Genomic DNA, 24,012 nt, shown 5'->3' on the forward strand with positions numbered 1-24,012 from the left:
TGCTTTCACAGTAAAGTACTGGATGCGGTGTCGAGGGTGTATGTAGGTAGTTTACTACGAGTCTAATTGGGATCAATGCCTCGTACTCTGTGTTTTAATCCAGGAGAACACTCATTTTCGAATTGTGTGGGCGTTCTTGTTGGGCGCCAGATACTCACGAAAATACAGGCAACCATCTTAACCTCCCATCCCTATACATGCTATAGCAATGCGTCCTGATTCGAGAGCCTTGTACACGTGCTAGTATAAATAGGGCATCCAATAAAAGGAGACGCAGGTCTCGGCACGTGATATCAGACAGTGCGGGGGCTTTGCGTAGTGCTGACTGCCAGAGTCCCCGTCCATCTCGATTGCTACCACGATTCTATCCGTCGGGTTATCTAGCACGAACACATCCCCAGCCGAACCCGTTTCTCCGGGGTGGCTTGGCGCGGGCATCAGCTCCCGGCATAATGCGACTTATCAATGTCCATGCAGGGCTGTTGGAAGAGTTCATTGGCGACCAGATTCCCGCATACCCAATCCTCTCCCACACCGGGGGACCGGAGGTCACCTTCGAGGACTGGAAGGACGTGGGCAGCTGCCGTGGGAAGCGTGGGTTTCAAAAGATCTGGAATGCATGCCAACAGACGAAACGGGACGGGCTTCAATACCTCTGGTGCGATACATGCTGCATCGACAAGGCCAGCTCGAGCGAGTTAAGCGAAGCGATCAACTCCATTTTCGTTTGGTACAAAAAGTCCACGATCTGCTATGCGTACCTGGAAGATGCGTTCTCCGTTGCAAAAGAAAATTCCTTCCAGCCGATGGTTTTCCCGTGGCTGGACGTTGCAAGAACTCCTCGCCCCGAACAATGTCCAGTCCTTCAATGTTCATTGGCGTTCTCTAGGCAATTTGACATACCCAGAATAAGCCTACGACTCCGATGGGCCGATTTCCCGGCCTTCTGATACCGAACTGGCGCATTTCATTTCGATAATCACAGGCATAGAGGAAGAGTACCTACATGGACGCCCAATCTCGGGAGCCAGCGTAGCCCACCGCATGTCTTGGTTGTCGAAAAGGACTACTGCACGGATCGAGGACTTGGCACCGTCACCCGAGGTTTTCCAAGAGTCCGGGCACATAGAGAAGACACCCGCGCAGGCCAAAGAGGAGATATCGACATAGTCCATGGCAAACGCGGGGCTTTCCATCCGCTTACCGATCATACTCACATTTTGGTATCAGCTTGCTACCCTGAAGGCAACGTGCAGTTCCTCCGCTCGGTTAGCCGTTCCCATCAAAATCTCACCGGGACAAAACACCTTTGCGCGTTACCCGTTTCCGCCCTTTCCCGTGCCCGTCCCCGATCATACCAGAGAAACACAACATTTCTATATTGAGCACAAGACAGAATGAATCTCCTTTTGAACTGGGTGCCTCGGGAACGAGCCGCCGTTGCGTCCGTTCTTGGGAGACACCGAGTGGACTCCGGAATGGGCTTCGCGCGAGATCCGCGACCTTCTTCCTCCAGGTGCTAAACGCTGGCTGACGTACTGGTCTTCGAACGACGGCAGGATTTGGCATTGCCACTGGGACTATGAACGGAGTCTCCTCGGTCTCGAGTGGGATGAAGAACTAAATTGTTCATATGGCGTGATGGGCCTTCAGTTCCCAGTCAATGGCCTTGGTGAAATAAAGAACCGGGAATGCATACCAATTCTCTTCTCCGCAAGAGAAGGGACAATTGGGCGCGGGGCGGAGTTTTGTTGCATGGAACTTGAGGGCGGCATAAATCCCAAGGCCTGGGTTCCGGGCCAAGAAGATGATATCAAGGATGGAACCTGGAGGCCCAAAGCCTGGTCTGATGATGACGTGGAAATGCTCATCAAGCAGGCAGTCCGGGAATTGAGGGCGAGCTCACAGAAATCACACGAGCTCCTGATACCGCCGAGGCCCATGCCATCTACTGGGGCTGTAAGTCCACAGCCGCCTTCCGAGACCAAAGGGGCAGTGCGGTTACTAATGGAAAGAAATAGCCAATTTCAATACACAGAAACCAAGGAGTTTGGCAAGGGCGTTACGGTTCAGATAGCCTTACTCCAGCGACCAGATCAGCTGGAAGACAACTGATGCATGGACCATACACTATGTATGTATCTACCAGGATCGTATCTTACTCAACGCTTGAGATTAACGTACCTAAACGTATTCAATCAAGTGTGTCCGAAACTCCGGAGCGCTGAGTACTCGATTCTACAGAAGGGGTCCCCTGAGGGCATACACGAGAAGGGAAGTATCTACTCTTGCTTACTCAATGGCTCAACCCCTTGGCTCTAGCATAGTCAACTTCGCGATAATACCTTGCCGCCGTCGCCTCCCGCAACCGGCGCCCATACCGCGTCATGGCGAACAAGCTCGCATTCCACACCAGCCCGATCCCGCCCACAATGCAGTACACCCTCAGGTACCCGCTCGCGTTGAGCCAAGGCGTAATGCCGTAGTTGATCGCGAACGACAGCGTGTTGCGGATCAGTACGCACGTCGTCACCATCTGGCCGCTCAGCTCCGGGTAGCTGGACATGGCGTAGCCCAACGCGGCCGAGACGCACAGCGTGCCGTTGGCCGCGATGGCGGTTTGGGTCACGACGAGCGAAAACCAGTGCAGGTGGTAGGTCACGGCGAGCCCGTACAGGACCATGGCGAAGGGGACCAGGAAGAGGCTCGCGCAGAAGACGTAGAGGACGTGTTCGGGCTCCGAGATGCCGCCGTTGCGGCGCGCGAGGCGGACGGTCAGGATGCGGCCGACCTTGCCGCAATAGTATCCACTGCGGAGGGGGAAAAAAAGGGGGGAAGTAATAGTTAGTTTAGAGAAGCATGCCGCGACAGGTTTGAGGTGCTTGAGCTTACCCCATGATGGACCCGAGGACACCGCCGGAATAGGCGGCGGCAACCGTGGCGGTGTTGAAGCCGTATTGCGAGGTGTAGACTGTTCCAATCGTCGCATTCTGCACCCCCTGCCACACCAGGCTGTTTGCTCCGTACATGAGACTACACGACATCGGGCAAACATGTCAGCTTTCAGGGGCCCGAACGATGCTATGCATCAACCTCGGCAAACTTACCCGGCATATACCACAGCAGGGTACGTAAAGCCCTTGAACGGAGCCACCGCAATGTTGAGAAGGCGGTTCGGCCGCTTCTTGTCCTTGATCCCGAGCTTGTCCAGGTAGGATTTTCGCGGCCACACGATCTCGCCCGCCTCGCGATCTTCTGGCGCGGCCGGGGCGGGCGTCTTGGGCTCCGCATCCCGAGGCCGTGCCTGTGTTTCTGACACGACTGGGCTGCTCGCCTGCTGTGGTGGGATTGGGGGATGTTGGCCGCCGCCGCCGCTGTGCTTCCGGTCGTAGTTGGTCTCCTCCATCAGGAAGAAGCAGTAGACGAAGGCGATGGCGATGAAGATGGCCCACCACCAGAGCGTCCACTGCCAGTTCATGCCATAGTTGATGAAGCCCGCCAGCATGGGGGCCAGTTTTCCCGTCAGGGCCAGGGACCAGCCGTACCAGGCCAGGTACTTGGGCCGCTCGTGGGCGAACCAGACGTCGACGACGGAGATCTCGCACAGGGACTCGACGGGTGAGCCGAAGAAGCCCAGGATGATGCGGTTGGCTGTATAGGTTCCCGATGTGGTGCAGAGAGGCGCTGTTGCCAAAATGATGATGTTGGCCAGGCAGGAGAAGAGGTAAACCGGCCGCTTGCCGTATTGCAGCGCGGTGGCTTGCCAGAAGATGCAGCCCCAGCCGTAGAACAGGAACTGGTTGGACACCATCGGTCAGCGTTGTAATAGGATGTGCAGATTTCAGGAATGTTAATTGACTTACCATGATGCCTGTCCCATTGTTGATGTCCGTCAACGTCAAGGACGTATCCTGGCGAATCGGAGTGACGATCGAATAGACGGCGCTGGCCGGGATGGCCACCATGATGGTGTAGACGACCACGCAGCTGGTCGCCAGGATCTTGCGGCGGAACGTCCAGTTCAACGGATCTTCAGGATCCTCGCTCGGACGGGGGACGAGCAGGATGTCGGTCTGTCCCTTGCCCTCGGCGTGCTTGGAGACGACGTGGCCATCGATGTCGATGAGACGGACGGTCCCGGGCGGGAGGCGCTCGCTGGTGTCCGTCATCTCGTGGCTGACGGTCTTGTCCGACATGATGAGACAAGACAGGACAAAATCATGCAGTTCTGACCGGAGGGGTAAAGTTCAAAAAAAAAAAAAAAAAAAAAAAAAAAGCAAAGAAAATGAGCGTTGGCTGAGAGTGTCTTAAGAACCTGTTTGCTTGAAGGTGGCCACCTTGATCAGTCCCTTGCCTCGAACCGGGCTCGCCGTTGGTCAGCACAGAGGGTCGGGTAGAGTTTGGATCACCCGAGGACAAAATGTGGCCCAGAACATCCGGTATCTCTTTGGCTCCCGTATCAACGGGGTATCGGGATCCCTTTGCCTCTTTACTCGGGATGCCAAGTGCATCAATCTCTGGGGCTGCGATAGAGGGCGATATGTTATCTCGAGATAATCAGTTCCCTACCAGCCGAGAATGTGGGCTGGCACTTTCTCCAGATCGGACGGAAATGGAACCCTGGAGCGGGGAACCCCGACAATGGCGAGATAAGGGGGGGTCCGCCCATAAGCGGCACACCCGTCACCCGCCTGTATATTGTCCCATGGTTCCACCAGCGAGCCGTCGCTCTGGTGTGAGTTGGCGGCATATCCGGGAAAGACGTAGATGTGTAGTAGTTCGGCGCATTTGGGATGGAGTGCAAAGGGAGAGAAGACGTTTGGTATCGACTTGGAATCTCTCAATGGCACGGCCCAAACGACCGACGATCCCAGGTTTCTCCTGCTCGACCAATTGCAGTCGCCTGCTCGGATTTCAAATCCTCGGTCAGTGATTGGATGTCGCAACCCCTGCTACTGTCGTACATGCAATCTGTGGTGATGAGAGAAAGATTGGACTCGTGAATTCTCTTCTTTTCCAGTCATTCTACTTATTCCCTCGTCCTATTCGATATGTGACTGTACCATGCTGCCCTTTCATGCCCGACCCATCGCCCGTTCAATCTCGACCAACGCCGCGAGGACCTTCTCGTCCTCCTGTCTCCTGCCGACGACCTGCAAGCTCACCGGCGCATTGCGGAACCTCTCGGGGCTATACATGTCGTACACGAACCTATCCTGGCTATTCTTGGGGACATAGCTCAGATCCTTGATATCCAGGGCAGGGTCGACCTTGGTGGCAGGAAATACGGCGGCGGGATAGTCCAAGAGGTTCCAATGCGCTGTGTATCCCCAGTAGCGCGATTGTCCGTGGGGGGTAGCAGCACCGAAGGACGGTGGGCAGAGGATCACGTCAACCTCGCGATTGCCGCCGTCTCCAGTCTGGGACCACGCCTGGGCGTACCGGGCGCGGTATTCGTCCCGCTTGACGCAGAGCTGGGATAGGTTAGCAAGACCGTTCAATCAGCCCAAGGAGGACTTGGTGGATGGAGGACTTACCTGCCAAAGCTCGTGTTGCGTCAGTTCCTTGACAGTCGGCTGTTCGTGTATGATGAACTTGGTGAGCGGCAGAATGGGCTCGCCACTTTCTTTGATCAAGCCTAGAACCTCCTTCCCGCCGTCCGGCCAATACAGAGCCGACAAGATGTCCCAGCCCTTCTGGTGACTCAACCCTTCACAGTCCCAATCGACCACCTCCATCCCTGCTTTTCTGCAAGCCTCCGCCACCTCTCTCAGAGCACGGGTCATGGGCGGATGAGGCCGCACGACGCCATCCCACCACTGGACGGCAATCTTGGGCGGCCTCGTGAACGTGTAGGGCGTCCACTCCTTGACCGTGAGCGACGGCTCCACCCGCCAGGGCTTGGCCGACAGCGCCACCTTCATGAAGAGCTCCAGCCCGTCGCGGTCCACCGTCATGGGGCCCGGGCAGCCCGAGATGGTCTCCTTGCCGGCGCCCGGGGTCCGGAAGCCGGTGGTGCCGACGCGTTTGATACTCGGTCCGCATTCGGACGCAATGTCAGCTACCCGTGGCAACTACCAAAGGAAGGAAAACCCCGCGCCCTGTCACTTACTTGAAACCGTATATGCCAACATGTGCAGCTGGGCAGCGGATACTCCCTCCTATGTCGCCTCCCACGCCCTAGTTAGGGGTCAGCAATGCACAGATCGGATTCAAGGAACAAGAAGACAGTCCACTCACCAAGATGCTGCCGCGCATTCCTATCAGTGCAGACTCGCCCCCACTGCTACCGCCCGAGGTGAGTTCCCGGTTGTAGGGGTTGACCGTCTTCCCGTAGACGTTGCTCTCCGTCTCCAAGTGCATGATGGTCTGCGGCTGCGTCGTCCGGGCGAAGAAGACGCAGCCCTGGTCCCAGAAGGTGTCGTACAGCAAGTTGGAGCCGCCGTGCTCCCTGCCGACCCAGGCCACGAACGAGGCCGACGTGGTAACGGCTTTGTTTTTGCCCATGGCCCCCACCATGCCATGGTGCTCCTTGGTCGAGATGGGCAGGCCGAAGAGCGCGCCGCGCGGCTCGGGCAAGGAGTCGAGATGTTTTGCCCGCTCAATGGCCTCGTCCCAGAGGAGCTCGGTGAGGCAGTTTGTCTAGGATCAGATCAGCCGCGATGCTTTGTTGCTCTGATGGTCATGGGGTATAAGTACAGCAGCTTGCGCCAACGCCGCTCTCCGCAGAAAGGCGCGAGCGACTTCTTCCACCTTGATCTTCCTCTTGCGGAGAAGTCCCAACAGCTTCGTGATGGTGTATTGCTCCGTTATTTCGATTTCCCGGGGCGTCAAGACGGCCTTGGGCAGGTCCTGGGAGCTTAGGGGCATGTTGTGCGCATCCGGAACGCCGCCGAGTTCCGGCTCGACCTTGGCAAGGGAGGCATCTCGCTGTGCTCTTGCCCATCCGGCCTTTTCCTCCCAGCTCTGTAGGTGTACGAGACTGCCCATGTTGGTTCGGCGTAGGGACGCAGATGTGGGGAGAACAAAGGAGTTTTCGACTTGGTCAGAAAGCGATGCAATGGCGGTTTTCCGTTGGGTGGAATGCTTCTTCCAACTTCCTTTGTTTTGCCTACCTAGGTAGATATGCACAAAAGGGCGCCCGACGGTATCACTTGGGCTCGGACCCCTGTCATGGCGTTTGTGTTGCCAAGCCCGTCCAAGCCGGGGGTTCACGAAAACCAACGACTGATAAGCTGGCCGAGGCCCGGGCATGCGAGACACACTAAAACCATGCCCGACTCTTTTTATCTCCGATCCGCAATGCTCCTTGTCCTTTTTTCAATGGCCCACCCTCACTACATGATGTCAGAGCTGTTCTTCTTCGCGGTCGTGGTACACTATGCTGCACCCGACTTGCTATCCCTTATCTTCCATTCTTATCGCTTCCTTCTTGTGTTTCCCCATCCCTGCTGACGTGTTGAATACTCTGAGGTTACAATAGAGTACGATGGTGGCGGCGCTAGTGAACTTACGGGAAAGTGCCGAGCGACCTGCATCCAAGGTCTGAGTGAGGGGGGGAGGGGTGATGCTGCTCAGGAGGGGTTTCCTCTTATGTCTTTTGCCCCAAAATCCCACCTTGGCTCCAAGCCGACAGATAGTGACTCCTCCGGTCTGCTTATGGCCTCAACCATTCGAACCGTGCTCCGTCTGTGACGCCTGATCGGAGCTGCCGCCCCCCCGCGCAGACGCAGTGGAGGACGGACGGATGTTATCGCGCTGCATCGCGCTGGGCCCGATCGGGCTGATTATATTATCCGGATTTGGCAGTTTCCAGAGACGGCTCACCTCCGGCACCCCAGGCACCCCATCCTCCCCTACTTTGACCCCTTGGCATGCCTCGCTGAGCCGGCAGCGGCGCTCGTTCACCGAGTGTCGGAGTCTGCTATCTTCATTTATATCGGGTTTTACGCTCAGGACCAGGTGATCTATGCTCGTGATTGATTGCCGCCTGGAACCCCATGCACCCTTAGACGGCATTCAATTACTCGGAGCTCGGATCTCCCTCATGCTAGAAATCTACGACAATGGCAACCCGAATCAAAAGCCTTGATCAGGCCAACACGTCCAAGGCGTACTACGCCCCCGCCACCATCATCCGGGGCAACAGCTCCCGCCGGATCCACGTCTCCGGTCAGGTCGGCACTGCCAAGGATGGCGCCGTCCCCGCCGACTACGCGTCCCAGATCCACCTCGCCTTGCTGCACCTGCGCAAGATCCTCATCGCCGCCGGCGCCGCCGTGCAGGACATCGCGAAGCTGACCCTTTACATTGTCGACTACGACCCGGTCCAAAGAAAGCATGCGCGGCCTATCCAGCGCTTCCTCAAGGGCCATCGTCCGGCCATCACGTTGGTGCCAGTCACCCAGTTGGCCGCACCCGGCTTGCTCTTCGAGGTGGACGCCGTCATCGCGTGTCCTGAAGTGTCCGCATCTTTGCCAGCTCCCACTAGTCAAAACCCCCCGAGACCGTTGATGTGGCCATCGTCGGCGCAGGCCTCGCAGGTCTGACTGCGGCCCATGAAATCCTTGGCGCCGGACTGTCCTGTGTCGTTCTAGAGGCCCGCGACCGCGTGGGCGGCAAGACGTGGAGTCAGCCTCTTTCGGGTGGCCAAGGTATCGCCGAGATGGGGGCGGCGTGGATCAATGATGTCAACCAGACCAAGATGATTGCCCTGGCCCAACGGTACAAGCTGGAACTCATAGAGCAGAACACCACTGGCAATTGCGTACTCCAGGGCTTCGATGGGAAAGCATCCACATTCCCCTACGGCGAACTTCCACAAGTAAGTCAGCCCGAGAATTTCCAGAACCACGCCGGTCAAACCTAACCAAAAGCTTCTCCCTCCAGTTCGACCAGGCCACTCTGGAAGACGTCGCTCGCATTAGAGACATGTGCGAAGCAGACTGCCAAGCCCTCGACACCTTCGCCCCGAAAAGCACGGAGCTCGACGCCCTGACGTTCGAGGCGTACCTGCGGTCGCGCGGCGCCAGCGAGACCAGCCTGGCCACCGCAGCCGTCTGGACCCGCGCCATGTTGGGCGTGGAGCCGTCCGACATGTCGGCGCTGTTCTTCCTCAACTACTGCAGGTCCGGCGGCGGCCTGCTGCAGATGCGCTCCGATCGGAAAGGCGGGGGCCAGCACCTGCGTGTCCGCCAGGGCACCCAGTCTTTCGCCGAGGCTCTCGCGAGGGACCTTCCTGCCGGCACGGTGCGGCTCCACCAGCCGGTCGCGCGCGTCGTCCAGGATGGACCGAGCTACGTTGAAATCGGCGATACAGATGGTGCGACGTACAGGGTCCGCAAAGTCATCACCACGGTCCCCAGCCCGGCTCTGGGCCACATCGATTTCACGCCCCGACTGCATCCCGCCAAAGAAGCCTGGTCCCAATCTGCCGGCTACGGCTTCTACACCAAAGCCATCGTCGTCTTCAAAACCCCCTTTTGGGTCGCCAAGGGCCTCTGCGGCCTCGCGCAGTCCTTCGTCGGGCCTGCCAGCGTGATACGCGACACCAGCAGTCCCGCCGACGACAAGTACGCCCTGACATGCTTCATGAGCGGGCCTCCCGGTCAAGCATGGGCCGCCCTTCCCGAGGCCGAGCGCAACGAGAAGCTTCTCGAGCAGCTCGGGGTTATTTACGCCGACCGGGCGGCCGTTGACAGCAACTTCGTCGAGGTGCTCAAGTATGACTGGACTGACGACCGATGGGCGGGCTACGGCTGTCCCTGCGCGAGCTTGCCGCCGGGGGTGCTGGATACGCTCGGATCTGCGTCGCTGCGTGAGCCCTTGGGGAACCTGCATTTCGCTGGGACCGAGACGGCCGGGGACTGGAAGGGGTACATGGAGGGGGCGGTGCGGAGTGGCGAGCGGGCGGCGAAGGAGGTGGTTGGTGGGCTTTCCAGTGCCATTCTACCGCATTTATGAGGAATGGCGTTCTTTCTTACCTCGTTGGCCATTGATGCTATCGTGTTCCAAATGTTGTCTCGGTCTCGATTGAGCTCGGGTTTCTCTTATGGCGTGAGATGCACTCGATGACGGACCATCTCATCATGATCCTTTCTACATGGCATATAATTCATCGCTTCCGCGTTTGTGATAAGTACAATGAGTTATGAGTTAGATATGGTAACCCAACTTACTTCTTTTGCCAGCTTGCTGAAGGGATCCTGGACTTTCGACATCCACAGCGTCCATCTAGTACCAGGCTGTCCAGGGTTCTTTTGCTACTAGAAGTTCATGGCGACGCATGGCCAGTGACCAGAGCCGGGTCATGTCGTGGGCGAGGAAGTACATTCCTGCGAGCAGAAGCGCATGACTGGTAGTAGGCGGCGGCGTAAGCGACGACGGATTGATTGATGAGAGATGGCTTCTCACCAACCTAAACCTGAAGAGGCATTTCCTGTTGCAGGGAACCAAGCTTACCCATGAGCAAGGACTCCGTCAACCGCACCTACGACTTGGGCGGCATGATCCCGGGAGCGCCCCTTTGGGCCTTCAAGGTCGGCGGCTCGGTCTCGTACGTTCACGACTTCGGCGGCAAGGACAACCAGCTGGCGCGGCGACGAGTTCGATGCGGCCATGCGCCTCGTGAATGAGCACTGCAAGCCCCAAACCTTAATCGGCCGGGTCAAGATGGATGATCAGGGGAAGCTGATTTGCAAGACCATGGGCGGTGGATAGCTGTCCTGGCACTTGGTGAAGCTTGTGGGATATTGTTGGGGTGAGACCTTCACAGTACAGTCAATGGAGGAAGAACTGCAGCGAAGGGGAAAGGCGAGTAGTGGAATACCATCTTGCCATTCACTTTACCGTTACAAGTTCTCTATTATTATTATTCTGGTTGGCCGCTTGCCCTCGCTGTGCTGGTACATGCACTGTTACATACGTCGGTGTTTGCTCATTCGAGTATATGGAAATTGAGCGTTTACTCGAATGAATGGATAGTCTGTGGCAGAAGGCGGTCGTCACGGATCATATGACCTAGTCTTTAGCCGTGGAACGGGTTTGGTCGTCATCCGATGTCATTGAATGAAAACTGCGCCGTGAAGGGCCTACTCCTCAGAAAGTTCATCGTGTCCTCCCGTATCCGCTCATCCCGCTCGCTGACCACGTCGGCCACCGTTTCCGCGACAGCCTCGCTGATGGCGTCATGAAGCAGACCGCGGCCCTCATCTTCCTGGAAGTACTCGTGCACAAGCTCCGGCAAGTCCCCGACCTTCTCGTTCACCGCTTCGTCCACCGTGTCCTTGACGTAGTCGTGCGTCTTGTCCTCGCTCGCCACAATCCGAGAGTCCAGCTCGTCCCAGAGCGGTTCTAGCAGAGGCTCCATGCACGTCTGAACGTCATCGGTCAGGTCCCTTGATTCAAGCGCCTCGAGTCGCCCTTCCATTCTTTCCACGCGTTCGAGAATCTTGGCGAGCATCATGTTTTGCATGTCCAGTGAACGTTGAATGCCCTCGAGAACCGTTTCTGGTGGACGCTCGGGCCGGGAAGCAGATTGCTGTTTTTTCTGGGGCAGCCTCGGCATCGGAGCTGCTCGGCGCGCGACGTCGCTTTTTCGAGGGTGACGCTTCTCGTCCTGAAGCTAGGGTCAGAATCATGGTGGGGTTGGGGGAAACGCCGGGCTACTCACTAGGAGAGAGGGCGAGGGGCGGCTGGGCCTTGCAAATGCTACTCGTGCTTTGCTCTGTGTAGGCCGGAGGTGCATCGGCAACTTCTTGGGCACTGTTGACAACCAAACCACCGCGTCCGCCGTAGAGACTGGCCAGATCGTCGCGTGGTGACGCCAGTCGAGGAACCTTCTCGCAGAGATATAAAAGGCGCTCCCGAGGTAGCGCTTCCACCGAAAAGTAGACGACCAAGCGCGTTGTGCTCCTTGCGAACTCGTTCCATTCGGTCCATAACTCTTGTGAACTGCGTCGCAAACTCTGGAAGGGATGTTCGATCGGCGCAATGAGGGTGGGTGGACTGTCGAGCTCGAGATGGAGAGACTGCACGCGACATTGTAGATCGTCGGACGCGTCGCGGCTATGGGCCTGTTCTTCTTCCAGGCGGTCCTTGTCGTCGTCGTCGTCGCAGTCGCAAGTTATTGCTCTTATTTGACTGGGCTTGATTGACAGGAAAATGCGGGACGTGGCGGCGGATCGTTTCATCTTGATGGCAGCTTGGAGCTTGAGGCAGGCAGAGCCCTTCGCGGCGTCGTAATCGATGACAAGTCCTAACGGTGTCGCGACTGGAGAGGTCAACCGCTTGCTTGCGCCATTGCTATCGCGCCACCTGACGATTGCAGGCGCATTCTCCACCTTGATGTCTTGGTCGGGGATCACAGCGGGCTCGGGAGGAGGAGCGTCAGAGGCCTCGGAGGCCGTGGACAGGTCCATAGCAGGTGCCTAGATCGTTTGGTAGCAGGTTAGTAGTACAACTCGCAATTGGCAGACCACACAAGCTCCGTGCCTCGCGCCTTATCCGTAATCAATCGCTGAACCGGACCGCACTGATCACTTGGGTGCCGACGACGACAGGGAGGAAAAGAAGAGAGAGAGAGAAAAACAGCGGCCATGTTGCATCCCCCTCCCTAGCCAACCCACCACGGACACGCGCCATTGCCAGTAGATAGTTCCCGCTGCCCGGCGTCTCGTCGTCCGCCGGCCGCTTTCGCGTGCCGACGGTGCCAACCGCTTTCGCGTGTTGACGGTGACGAGAGCCTCCCAGAGCCCCGGTTCTTCCAACGAGCGCACTCGTTGGGTAGAAAGCGGCATTTAAACGGCCCTGGTTGCGGAAGACCAAACTACATGGACGAGCGACGCGCCGCGATGGTCCAGCAGGTACGGCGGAAGTCCACTTTCGCGTGACGTTCCATTAGGACTGACCCTGTGTTGTGTTGTTGTTGGTGTCGATTGCGACTCCGAGGTTGGGTTGATGAAATGGAGATGGAGATGGATGTGAAGGATGGAAGGTTGGTGGATTGCTTGGTTGAATGGATGCGAAAGGGAAAAAGAAAAGAGGGCCTGAGGCAGAAAAAAAGGCTGACAATTGGAAGGCTGGTTGGTTGGGGGGGGTAGTGGAGTACTCAAATAGGTGAGCAGGAAAGGTGATTGGATCATGTGGTCTGTGCGTTTTGATTGCTCGATTGCTCGATTGTCCGAACCTCACCCCACAATTGAGGCTGCAGACTGCCCCACCACTGAATCTGGGGAACAACTCCAGAAATCACGTCGGGTGCGGTCATGCTGAGTGGCGAACAGCGTCAGTGAGATACAAAGAGTCAGAATAAATATGATTTCAGGAAGAGCACTGCATACCAAGTAGCCCGTTACGGAACGACGAGGCGAATGCCGTCTTTGCCGGTGATGTCGTTAGAGTAGCTTTCCTCCTCTTTGTCGCGCTTCTCTGCCACCTGGTGGACGATCTGTCGTGCAGACCAGAGTCAGTCGAAACCATCACCATTAGAGGCAGAGATAGATATAGATAGAGCACATACCCCCATGAGGCGACCCACGCCGGTCTCGTCGCCCAGGGCGCTTAGTCGCAATGAGGTCGCGTTAATTCTGCTTACATTGGGTGCCAGTTTGGCTCTGATGCGACCGTGCTTCTTGGGGTCGCGTTCTGACACGATGCTGGGGATATGGGGGTCGATGCGCGCCGAGTCGAACCAGGGGCTGCGCACGTAGCCGGGTCGGGCCGCCAGGATCCGTCGGGTGATTTCCGGGTCGCCGGTAATGACATGGTTAGGCCCAATCCGGGCAACCGGTCCTTTTGCACCATGTCAATAACACCCTGCAGATGCGCATGCAAGCTTGTGCAAAGACGAGGAGACACGGCAGTACGAAGAAGAGACAAAATATAGAGAAGTAAGCAGGAGAGAGTTGGTCAACCGTATTCTATTCTCGGTTTACTTCCACCCCGATCTCGTGCGATCGCCCCGTCCCCAAAGCCCAGGCAATCCAGAGCCGCGACCAGCCATAGGGCCAGGTGCGGTCCCGGCTCAGGGATGCCGAACGAAGCTTGGATGAGGACACCCTGGCTGCTGCAGGCTGCTTCAGGTTACACGTACACGCAAAAAGCTGCCGAGCCTCGATGTGAGGGAGGTAAGCCGGCACCTGTCACCGTCAGTTCGGGTTCTAGCCTCCCCGCCCCCGCCCTCCTCTCGCTTATTTGCCGATTCGTCACACAGAGTTTGTAGTGACACAGGTTACGAATTCTGCAGCACAACTCCCCATGTTTCACTGGAGAGCAAACGAGTTGCTCTTCTTCTTCTCCCGCCACGCGACATTGCTCCGATATGTCTTTCTCCACGTTGGCAACTGTCGTCTGCCTGTTCACTCCTGCTGGCGAAAGCATCATCCTACTCCAAAATTTCTGAAATTCTTTGGCGCAAACATGTTTGGTGGTCACGACCCCCGTGAGCCGCCACTGGCTCCCTCGTCACTGCCAATCGTTGGCCATTTGTTGGGGATGATGAAGAGCAAATTTAACTACTATGTGGAACTTAGGTAAGCCACTGGCCCGACGCCCCCTTTTTTGCAACAAATCGAAATGCATCCACATGTGAAGTAAGATGCCAAATGCATTGATTCTTCAGCGGTACCAATCAACCCACCAACAATCAGGGCCCGAGCTGAAACACACCCTTCATCTTCTCCGGAAGTACGCAGACTGATGCGCCCATCTTCACCCTGACGCTCCCGGGCCGAAAGCTGTACGTGGTGACGAAGCCCGAGATCATCCAGAAGGTGCAGAAGATACCCCGGGTGCTGGCCTTCCTACCGGTGGAGGCCAAGTTCGCCTCCACCGTCTGCGGGGCCAGCCAGGCGGCGCAGGCCATCCTGGCCAGGAATGTGAACGGGGACGAGGGCGGCCACGGCCTCATGATGGAGTCGTACGCCGCCATGCACGAGGCCCTGAAGCCGGGCCCGCTACTCGACGACATGAACCGCAGCATGATCCACGAGATCGCAATGTCGCTCGACGAACTGCAGCCGGCCAGCGGGGAGTCCCGGAAGTTGGGCTTGTACGCGTGGCTGAGAGAGTCCATCACCGCGGCCACCACCCGGTCGGTATACGGGCCCCTGAGCCCATACGAAGACAAGTCCATTGCCGACGCGTTCTGGTATGTCGATACTTTGCAATTCGTTTAATTTTTAATCTGGTTTTCTTTTTCTTTTGCCCCTTTTCTCCCTTCTTCATGTGTCTACACCCTTATTCTGGAAGACCGCGACTGGCCGTTGACGTGGCGGCTTAGGGAGTTTGAAAGCGGCATCATGTCAATCTTGGTCGGAGTTCTCCCCTGGCTCACCGCCCGGAAGCCCATCGCGGCTCGGGACAGAGTCGCCGAGGCTTTCGAGGCCTACTACCGGGCAGGAGGCGTACAAAAGGGCTCGGCGCTGGCGCAAATGCGGTATCAGGCCGAAGTCGACAACCACGTGCCGCTCGAGGACATGGCCCGCTGGGAGGTCGGCGGCTCGATTGCCATCTTGGTCAATACTGCCCCCTCGGCCTTTTGGACCCTTCTGCTGCTCCACTCGAGCCCGGGCCTTGTCGAGGAGATCAGGAAGGAGATCGATGCTTGCACCGAGACCACATCCATAGCGAGCGCGAGCGTGGAGGGGGCGGCAGCAGTACCAGTACCCTCAAGACCCTCGACATCACCACCCTGAAAGAGCGATGCCCTCTTCTCTTGTCTTCCTACCAGGAGGGTCTCCGCTACACCTCGATCGGCACGTCGGTCCGCGAGGTCATGGAGGACACCTACCTGGAAGGCTACCTGCTCACGAAGGGCGCCATGCTGCAGATGCCGAGCCGCGTCATCCACCAGGACACAGGGCTCTGGGGCCCCGGCGCGGCCGAGTTCGATCCCCGGCGGTTCCTGGCCGAGAACAAACAGAACCGGCCCGGTGGCGACGCGTGCTTCCGCGCCTTCGGCGGCGGCAAGACGCTCTGCCCCGGCCGCCACCTCGCCACCAACGAGATCCTGACCGTCGTCGCCCTGTTCGTGGCGCGCTTTGACATGAGGCCCGCGGGGGGCGGCGGCAGCGGGAGCGGCAGTAGCGTATGGACGCATCCCTCGACGCTGAAGAGCAATGCCGCGGCCGTCGTCATGCAGCCGGACCACGACGTGGAAGTGGAGATCACGAACCGCGAGGGGTTCGATGGCGACGTGAAGTGGACTGTGAACTTGCACCCGTCGGAGAAGACTTTTGCCTTGGTGACGGAAGACAACGAGGAACGCGGCCAGAGGGACTCAAGAGGGCGGCCGGAAGTAGAGATCCAAACACCCGAGGGCCCAATGACGGGGAGGAACTCGACATACAGATAGTTTTTCGAAGATGGGGTTGAGGGCTGTTACAGGAATCCGATGTTCCAGCTCTGCGAAAGCGGTATTGCACTTTTATCAACGTCACCGGCTCTCCTAGGCGCAGAGACTTGAATATTGTGATTTGACATTAGATTACTAGTTTAGGTTTACATAGCATTCGTGTACATAGTCATCATTTCCGTAAGATTTCCCCTCCCCTTATCTTGCTCTCGCACTCGTGCACTGGTCCTCTACAGGCGTTTCAGGTCGAAGTCGGGGGGTGCCGATGTACTTCTGGACGATGGAGGTCTTCTCGTCCTGCATCTTGAGGTTGGAGTTGACGAGCAGGTAGGCGCCGGTGGTGTTGCTGTGGGGGCTGACGGCGGTGGAGATGGAGAAGATGATGCCGGAGCCGAAGCGGAGCATGTCCCAGGTGCGGCCCGAGTTCTCGCACTTGCCGTCGCGGACCTCGGGCAGGGTGCCGTCCGGGTTGCCCAGGACGTCGGCGGAGCAGTGGGCGCCGGGGGCCGTCTCCATGGTGCCGGGGCGGTAGACGTCGAAGGAGTAGCTGTTGTTGTTGGTTAGTGCATTGACCTTTTGTGAACTGACTTGAGACACAGAGGATGGCAAGGACTTACTGGCACATGACGCTGTGGGGAGAGCATTCGGCCGCGAAGCTGGACACGCGGAAGTCGGTGAATTCGTCGCGCTTGACTGCGGCACCGGAGACGGCGGCGGCAGCAGCGAGGGCAGTGGCGAAGAACTTCATCTTGACGGTTTTTGAATTGACTGTTTGGTGATTGGACTGAAGTATGTAGGTAGAGTTGATAAGCTGATGGGCGAGTGAGTGAGGAGAGAGCTGATCTTTCCTTCCGTTGGGGGCGCTCCTCGGGCGCCTTATATACCTACTTCGCACCTGTCGCTTGCTGCTTGCTACTTACTTTTCTGTGATGACCGCATAACAAAAGGCCTCGGCAAGCCGAGCCGCTGTGTTCCCTGGCGAGAATGCCACCATGGTGGGGTCCATGACGGCGTGGAAGCGGAGACGGGTGTGGGCAAATCTCGTATTCAATGGCCCGATGGAACGTCTTGGCCTCACGTGATGAGAAAACGTCGCTCAATGGCGCTGGCCTATCCCGTGTATGCAGGGAATGTGGAGAGGGCAGGCATACCGGCAGAGCCGTCCTTGTCCAAGCCCCTGCCCCTGTTCAACGGCCGGCGGGGCTGGATCCGTGCCTGGCTAATCGCACGAATAGGATCACACGTATCCCTAGACAGACGGAGCTACCTCATACTACTATTGAGAGATACCAGAAAAAGAAAGTTGGTCGAGATCGCTTCCACATCATGCGACCACGTTCTCTCCTTGTGGACTATCTCAATCGTGGCGGGATAATGCCGCGGAGAGCGAACTTCACCTCCCTGCTTTTACCCGCCATGGCGGATACTGCGGCAACTATGTATGCCGAGTGACATGGCCCATGCAATGCACAGGACACAACGACATCCCCTCGCGACAGGACGGTGGCTGCACCGGAACCTGGCATGCTGTCTATGGTGCAGTCGCCCTTTATCGAATTCCAAGGTCGCCCTCCCGATGCATTGCCAGCTCCAACGGCCACGAACGGTTCGTATTGCTGCAGTACTGCGGGTAACTATCACTCCAGAACCAGGACGCGGTGCCGTGATCCGGGTGCCGATGGAAGGCGGCCGCCTTCGTCGCGACTGCGCACTTCTGCCCTGTTGTACTTGCGTGAGAGGAAGTCGTGTTTAGCAAGCAGGGGTCTCGGAACCGAGGAAGAACTCTTGCTTGCGAAAACAGATATCATGCTCTGGGTGTTGGTGGATGATTTCGACGTGAATCCGTTTACTGGCGCAAGATCCGAGCCCATCGAGGCGATGGTACCGGTGTTTCCTCTAGTATACCCTGGTATTGCAATATCAACTCACGACGATGTTTAGTAGAGTCACACAGCACCGCCTCTCTGAGCGTCGTGCTATCCCGAGTCTGGTAGCCGCGACGGCCATTCGGAGCGAGGAGTCTGCTCCGGATAGGCCCGGCAATGATCTCAACGCTCTGCAAGTTGGTAGTTTGTGACATTTGGTTCGGGACCTGCTGAACCTGCTATGTCAGGTTCAGACCTGGCAGTCTCTAGGTTGGTGGCAATGACTCAATGCATAGAATCTCCGCTGCCGGTTTTGATGCACTGGTTTTCTTCTTCTTTTTTGTCTCCCTAGTATGCAGTGGGATCATAGTCAGTATAAACTCGTAGATCATATGGCCCATCGTTGAATGGGACAACAATGTACCATGAAGTGGAAACCCGCCTCTGCCTAAGGTCTTGCCGGGGACGATGCCGTACTCTGGTCGCTCGGCCAGGTAGATGGTCGTGTTCTGGCGCGGATGCTCGGTCTTATTGTAGGTTGCTTCTATTTTTCCTCTCTCGGCGAAAGACGGATAATGGCAGATCAGAAGATGGCCTTGGTGTGGGATGAGCAAGTGCAACTAGTGATACAAGGAAATTTGGAAAGGGAAGTGGGCACAATTGTCTGTCCGGGAGGTCTGCGGTTGTGATCTGAAAGGGTTTACAAAACGGCTTGCTGCCATGTGTTTATCTGCTGTACAGCGGAGTATCCAGGGGCTTGGAACCCCGCGCCGTTGGTAGTTGGTTCGCTCTCGGCGGCGGGGACAAACATGCCATACCTGCGACGCCTTTAGGTTGCTTCTGCCATCTTGAGTGGTATTTGTGTACCCAGATAGGTCTGCATATGGGTAGGAGGATTTGCTTGGCATCATCCCTTGCATTCAGGGGGCAGCATTCGCCGTAGGAACAACCAACACCAACACAGCAATCTAGGCACATACCCGTTCGGTCCAGCACCTCGGACACTTCCCCTCATCCCCTCATACGATACTGTTAGACCCGATTCTGTAGAAGAAGCGGGGAACGGACTTGGTCGATTCGTGATGGACGATGAGATCGTCCAAGTAGAAGACGTCCGAGCTCGGAACTGAATGAAACTCTCATCATGAACCTAATAGCATTATTAACAAGCCAGTTTGAAGAGCAATTCGTGATCCTGAAAGTTACCATGTTGGAGTAGGCAGTGTTGATTTGCTGGAAGGGGGAGAACGCTTGGTCTCCGCTGACGTGATCTCCCTATGTATGTGGAAATGAAGGGCAATGCCATTGGGACTCGACTCCCCAAGGTACGTTTTAACAAATGAGCATGGGCATGGGTATTTCTATTTCTTCGACGAAGCGGCCTTCCAATCTAGCTAACGGCGAACCGTATCCCATTCTCCTCGCACGCCGGCCCCAGCCCTGCGAGCGCCTTATCCTGCCCACCGCAGCAGCAGCACCTCCACTGCTTCCAGCGTTCCTTCTCCCGCCACCCCAACTCCTCGAAGCGCGGGAACAGACGACTCCTCCTAGAAACACAGGCACTCTTATCCTCCACGAACCGCACGAGATCCGCCGCTATCCGCGGTAGGACCCGCCCCTCGGCGCAAAAGCGGTCCGACCACCGCCACCCGTACGCGAGGTGGAGGCTCTTGAGGGATCGCGGCAAGACGTCATCGAGAGGGACGTCGGGCTCGGGATTGACCCGCCCGGTCACGAGTTCCGGCCACAGCACGCCGACGTCGGTGCTGAGGTGCTCGAGCCTCGACAGCTGGAGCAGGCAGGAGGGCAGCGGAAACGAGTAACTGCGCCCCACGATGTCGAGCCGGAGCCGCCGTAGCGTCCCCTTACAATTCTGCAAGGCCTGCTCGACGATCGCCGGGAAGGTCGCCTGCCGGAGCCACAGCTCCTTCAGTTTGGGGCAACGCTTGCAGAGCTCGGGAATCCGGGCCGAGATGCTGAGATGTCGGTGGTCCACCATGGTGAGCTTGAGACGGGCCACGTTCGGGAACACGAGTTCGGGGCTCAGCTGGATGGCCCAGAAGTTGTCGTCTTTGCCGAAGTCGAGGGACAGGTCCTCGAGCGTCGCGGCCATGTTGTCGATGAGGAGGATCTGGAGCGAGACGCGCGGGCTCAGCTTCTTTATGGTGAGGGCGAAACGCCGCAGGGGCCGACGGGGCTGCTGGTGGCTGTCCCCGGAGTCATCATCACCGTTTGCTAGTTGCCGGATTGATGTCGCCAGGTCGGACAGCCATCCGTGCTGCTCGGCTGTCGTTACGTCCACCGCGAGAGGCTGGTTGATAACGATCGACTGCAGGCCCGTCATAAGATGGAGGGCCGCCATGAACAGGCTCGAGATGGGCACCCGGCCGTGCCCGTCTGTGCAGGGGCTGTTGGCGATGACCTCCAGTACTCGATAGCTAGCATCATCACCCATGAAAGGGCGCCTCATCTCGGCCCAGAGAGCCTCATCCATGCCCGATACCTTCTTGTTCCATTTCTTGGGCACCGAGGTGAAAGAACGAGGTAGCGCCCGCAAGTCCCTCCGTTCCAGTAACGTCCTCGCCAGCAGAGCGAGGGACCGGGTGGTGGAGACATGGATGTCTCGATACAGCCGGTTTCGCAAGGCGCTGTACGTGTTTCTGTTAAGGCAGACGATTTCCAAAAGGCGGGTTTGCAGTATGATGGCGATGTTGGGAGGCAAACTCGGGCGGTACGGATCAAGTAGTTCGTCGACTAACATGTGGAGCACGTCGGCATTGAGGTCTGCAAATGTAGCCGAAGCCATGTTAAAGCAGTGTATGGAAACCTGCTTTCCGGTTGCTAGGCGGCCGTGAGGGGGAAACCAAACTGGCCATTGACGATTCCGAATGCCTGGGGCCAGCAAAGCAGGGCTGCGGCTGATCAGTTGCTGCCTAGTAACGGCTAACGACAACTGGAAGGAGGCGCACCATGCTTGTCATGCAAGTGGCCGCGATGCTGACAGGCATTGTGAATGCGGGGCTGCGGATGTCTTTTCCGACCTCCCTGGCCCTCCCTGAGACTCCCTGGCCCCAAGCTGCTTATCCCGCGTAGTCCTTCGTCACATTGTCACGACCATGACTGAGCAAATTTGTAGTTCATAACGCAGTGTTCTATAAATCACATACACGGATATCGGATGCAGCTAACACTCTATCATGCCTCCCAAGAAGAGCTCAAGTAATTACATGTCCCATGCCTCAACCGCCGCCTCGACAAGGGGCCGGATGACCTTGCGCCCCGCCTCCTCCTGCTCGTGCGTCCAGACCATCTGCCGGGTGCCTAGCTCGTCGGCCCGGTGCCAGCGCTTGACATCCAACGACTGGTCCGCCTCGATGGCCCGGGAGACGGTCTCGAAGAGCGAGTCGGCCTGGTTCGCGTTGATGCGCACGTCGGTCCGCACGCAGAGCACAATCTCGCGGATCTTCTGCTTCTTGCCCTTGGCGTCGCGCGTCTTGTACTTGTTGAGCGCGATGCTGATGTCGGCGCCCACCTGCGCCGTCCAGGCGGCCTCGATGGCGAACCAGTCGAACAGCTCGCCGAACTCGGTCTTGTTCTTGATCTGCTCGTCCATCGAGTAGGGGATCGACGAGAAGCCGAGGCTGACGGTCGGCGTGCGCGGGCTCGGCGTGTCCACCAGGTCGCCCTTCCAGTCGCGCCGCAGCAGGTCGCGCAGGCCGAGGTGGTCTAGGTCCTTCTTGGCGTCCTTGAGCGTCTTGGCCAAGTCCTCCATCTTGTCGTGCAGGTCCGACTCGCGCCAGTTGCTGCGCGCCAGCACCCGCTTGGCGATCCTGTCGTCCTCCTTGGTCGCGCTCTCGAGGCCGCCCGAGTCGATGGCGATGGCCGACAGGATGAGCTCGAGCAGCTCGTGCGGCATGTGGTACTCCTCGGGCAGCTTCTCCAGCTCGTCCAGCATCTGGCGCGCCACCAGGGACGTGCAGCTGGCCACCTTCTCAAAGACGCGCGGCTGGGCGTCCTGGCCGGCGCCGCTGTCCTTGTGGTGGTCGAAGATGCTGAGGATGGGGGCCTTGCGCCACTTGCGCAGCGGGATGGGGTGGTCGACGAGCACGATGCCCTTGATGGCCTCGGCCAGCGTGTCTGGGTCCTCGGGCAGCTCGTCGAGGGTGAGCAGGTCCGAGTGCCCAGAGCTCATCTTGGAGTTGTCGAGGGCCAGCTTGTTCTCCGGGCGCAGGTCCAGGGCGTCGGTGGGCGTCTGCAGCAGGGCGATGGCCTTGACGGGGTGGGTGTCGTTCTGGGTGGAGTGCTGCAGGTGGTAGGCCCAGGTCAGGGCCGACGTCATCGAGTCGAGGTCGCCGCCCTCGTTGCCCATGACCAGAATCCATTCCGACGAGCGCTCCTTCTGCCAGTCGATGAGGAACTGCCGCTTGTTCTCGCGCGACCATTCGCTGAAGTGGCCGACCCCGGTCTCCTTGGGGCGCGCCGCCGCCAGCGTTGCATCGGGCCTGGCCTTCATGATTACTTGCTGGGGCGCGCTCGCATTAGCGGCCGTGGCTGCCAAGACTGCAGCAAGCACGCCGGTGACTGTGGAGGGATGAGAGATGCGCATGATGGGGCAACCGCCGAAAAGAAGCAGGATGGAGAGAAGGAGAGAGGAGTCGAGGAATGTCAACACGGGAAGCGAGAGCTACATAAAAGCCGAGCTCGACATCGAAATTCCAGGGCTGACGCTGACGTTTGACGACAAGAAACCGGGAACCAACTGGAAAAGCATCAGCCATGTGGCGCCCGTCATTTGACGCGCTAAAGCCACAGACGCAGGAGGCACGTTCTCGCTTGCGTAGTTGTGATTTGTTTCCGTCGTCTACAAAGGCTGGAATAAAACGCATCTTGCTTGCATTTTGCTTGCATTGTGGGATGCCGTTTCCACACGCAGACGGCACTTGACTCGTCCTCGTGGATGGGGCCCCGAGGTCAAGAGTTTCATTGCATTGCATTTGCATCTGCGGCATCGCCTTGAGGCAGTGAATGATAGGTTAACCTAGAATTTAGTACTGCAGCAGTAGGGAAAAAGTGCGGGACAGTCCAAGCTCGGCTCAGTGATGTCACATGGGCGCGATGCAAACCCTGATTGGCCGGCGTACCTTGCGTCTTGCGGGCTGAAAACAACATTGATTAGCACCCGCATGGAAGTTCAGACGAAGATGAGGCGGGCGGGCATAAGGTTGGACGGCGAGATGCTTAATCGAGTGTTTGTCCAGCGCCCCCATGCCCGGGATGCTGGCCTCGTACCGAGTGGGAATCCGGCCCTTCCCGAGACGCGGTTTGGGTTTCGGAGATGTCCTGAAACGAGACATCAGCTATCGGTTGCTCTAAAAATGAAGAACGACAGGGTTTTTTTCGGTTGCCTCATAGGCTACTCGAGCCGAAACGTTTGGCGTGAGGAAATTGGAGCCGAAGACGAGAGGGAGCCAGAGACTCGCTGGTGACAGATATTGGCGGCAAACATCTTTCCCCGGGGGGCTGCCTTTGATATACTCTTTCGCATCACCTGCTGTGTTTCGGTCAGTCCTTGCCACGAGCTGCCGGACATGACGGTTTCCCAACCATTCGACCCAGCCCGTTGTGGACCTCATTCACTGAGATGCTTATGTTTGATTACAACCTTTGAGCCTGGGCAACCCATGAGCGGCCCATGCCCACGACGCTCATGATCATTCATGGGGGGTTTTTCCCTTCCACCTCGTCACAGGTTCTCGCATCTTCCTTCAACAACTCTGTCTGTCAGAGTGCAGG

General features: G+C 57.7%; 10 protein-coding genes across 10 annotated transcripts; 5 read left to right on the forward strand and 5 right to left on the reverse strand.

The window, feature by feature from the left end:
• Positions 1 to 2,296: 2,296 nt before the first annotated feature.
• PG986_015027 (uncharacterized protein) lies at positions 2,297 to 4,196 on the reverse strand (the record flags this gene model as incomplete). The annotated part of the gene is made up of 4 exons (XM_066851249.1): positions 2,297 to 2,810; positions 2,893 to 3,033; positions 3,108 to 3,796; positions 3,864 to 4,196. 4 exons carry the CDS (start codon positions 4,194 to 4,196, stop codon positions 2,297 to 2,299), a joined length of 1,677 nt encoding a protein of 558 aa, XP_066692338.1.
• Positions 4,197 to 5,075: 879 nt separating this feature from the next.
• PG986_015028 (amidase) lies at positions 5,076 to 6,990 on the reverse strand (the record flags this gene model as incomplete). The annotated part of the gene is made up of 5 exons (XM_066851250.1): positions 5,076 to 5,474; positions 5,538 to 6,033; positions 6,113 to 6,180; positions 6,241 to 6,642; positions 6,700 to 6,990. 5 exons carry the CDS (start codon positions 6,988 to 6,990, stop codon positions 5,076 to 5,078), a joined length of 1,656 nt encoding a protein of 551 aa, XP_066692339.1.
• Positions 6,991 to 8,066: 1,076 nt separating this feature from the next.
• PG986_015029 (uncharacterized protein) lies at positions 8,067 to 9,963 on the forward strand (the record flags this gene model as incomplete). The annotated part of the gene is made up of 3 exons (XM_066851251.1): positions 8,067 to 8,462; positions 8,492 to 8,824; positions 8,890 to 9,963. The coding sequence occupies 3 exons, from the start codon at positions 8,067 to 8,069 to the stop codon at positions 9,961 to 9,963; spliced, it is 1,803 nt and encodes a 600-aa protein (XP_066692340.1).
• Positions 9,964 to 10,463: 500 nt separating this feature from the next.
• On the forward strand, positions 10,464 to 10,719 carry PG986_015030 (uncharacterized protein; the record flags this gene model as incomplete). Its single annotated transcript, XM_066851252.1, has 2 exons — positions 10,464 to 10,555; positions 10,590 to 10,719. The coding sequence occupies 2 exons, from the start codon at positions 10,464 to 10,466 to the stop codon at positions 10,717 to 10,719; spliced, it is 222 nt and encodes a 73-aa protein (XP_066692341.1).
• Positions 10,720 to 11,050: 331 nt separating this feature from the next.
• PG986_015031 (uncharacterized protein) lies at positions 11,051 to 12,419 on the reverse strand (the record flags this gene model as incomplete). Its single annotated transcript, XM_066851253.1, has 2 exons — positions 11,051 to 11,508; positions 11,672 to 12,419. 2 exons carry the CDS (start codon positions 12,417 to 12,419, stop codon positions 11,051 to 11,053), a joined length of 1,206 nt encoding a protein of 401 aa, XP_066692342.1.
• Positions 12,420 to 14,418: 1,999 nt separating this feature from the next.
• PG986_015032 (uncharacterized protein) lies at positions 14,419 to 16,354 on the forward strand (the record flags this gene model as incomplete). Its single annotated transcript, XM_066851254.1, is given in 4 exon segments — positions 14,419 to 14,531; positions 14,687 to 15,148; positions 15,281 to 15,662; positions 15,674 to 16,354. 4 exon segments carry the CDS (start codon positions 14,419 to 14,421, stop codon positions 16,352 to 16,354), a joined length of 1,638 nt encoding a protein of 545 aa, XP_066692343.1.
• A 198-nt stretch (positions 16,355 to 16,552) lies between these two features.
• Positions 16,553 to 17,102, reverse strand: PG986_015033 (uncharacterized protein; the record flags this gene model as incomplete). The annotated part of the gene is made up of 2 exons (XM_066851255.1): positions 16,553 to 16,901; positions 16,972 to 17,102. 2 exons carry the CDS (start codon positions 17,100 to 17,102, stop codon positions 16,553 to 16,555), a joined length of 480 nt encoding a protein of 159 aa, XP_066692344.1.
• Positions 17,103 to 17,770: 668 nt separating this feature from the next.
• Positions 17,771 to 18,295, forward strand: PG986_015034 (uncharacterized protein; the record flags this gene model as incomplete). Its single annotated transcript, XM_066851256.1, has 2 exons — positions 17,771 to 17,793; positions 17,854 to 18,295. 2 exons carry the CDS (start codon positions 17,771 to 17,773, stop codon positions 18,293 to 18,295), a joined length of 465 nt encoding a protein of 154 aa, XP_066692345.1.
• A 1,201-nt stretch (positions 18,296 to 19,496) lies between these two features.
• On the forward strand, positions 19,497 to 20,458 carry PG986_015035 (uncharacterized protein; the record flags this gene model as incomplete). The annotated part of the gene is made up of 3 exons (XM_066851257.1): positions 19,497 to 19,544; positions 19,829 to 20,038; positions 20,078 to 20,458. 3 exons carry the CDS (start codon positions 19,497 to 19,499, stop codon positions 20,456 to 20,458), a joined length of 639 nt encoding a protein of 212 aa, XP_066692346.1.
• Positions 20,459 to 21,442: 984 nt separating this feature from the next.
• Positions 21,443 to 22,825, reverse strand: PG986_015036 (dhh phosphoesterase; the record flags this gene model as incomplete). Its single annotated transcript, XM_066851258.1, has 1 exon — positions 21,443 to 22,825. The coding sequence occupies one exon, from the start codon at positions 22,823 to 22,825 to the stop codon at positions 21,443 to 21,445; it is 1,383 nt and encodes a 460-aa protein (XP_066692347.1).
• Positions 22,826 to 24,012: the final 1,187 nt, after the last annotated feature.

Source organism: Apiospora aurea, assembly GCF_038362705.1.
Source record: "Apiospora aurea strain CBS 24483 chromosome Unknown utg000011l_segment0_segment0, whole genome shotgun sequence".
In the NCBI taxonomy this organism is placed as follows: domain Eukaryota; kingdom Fungi; phylum Ascomycota; class Sordariomycetes; order Amphisphaeriales; family Apiosporaceae; genus Apiospora; species Apiospora aurea.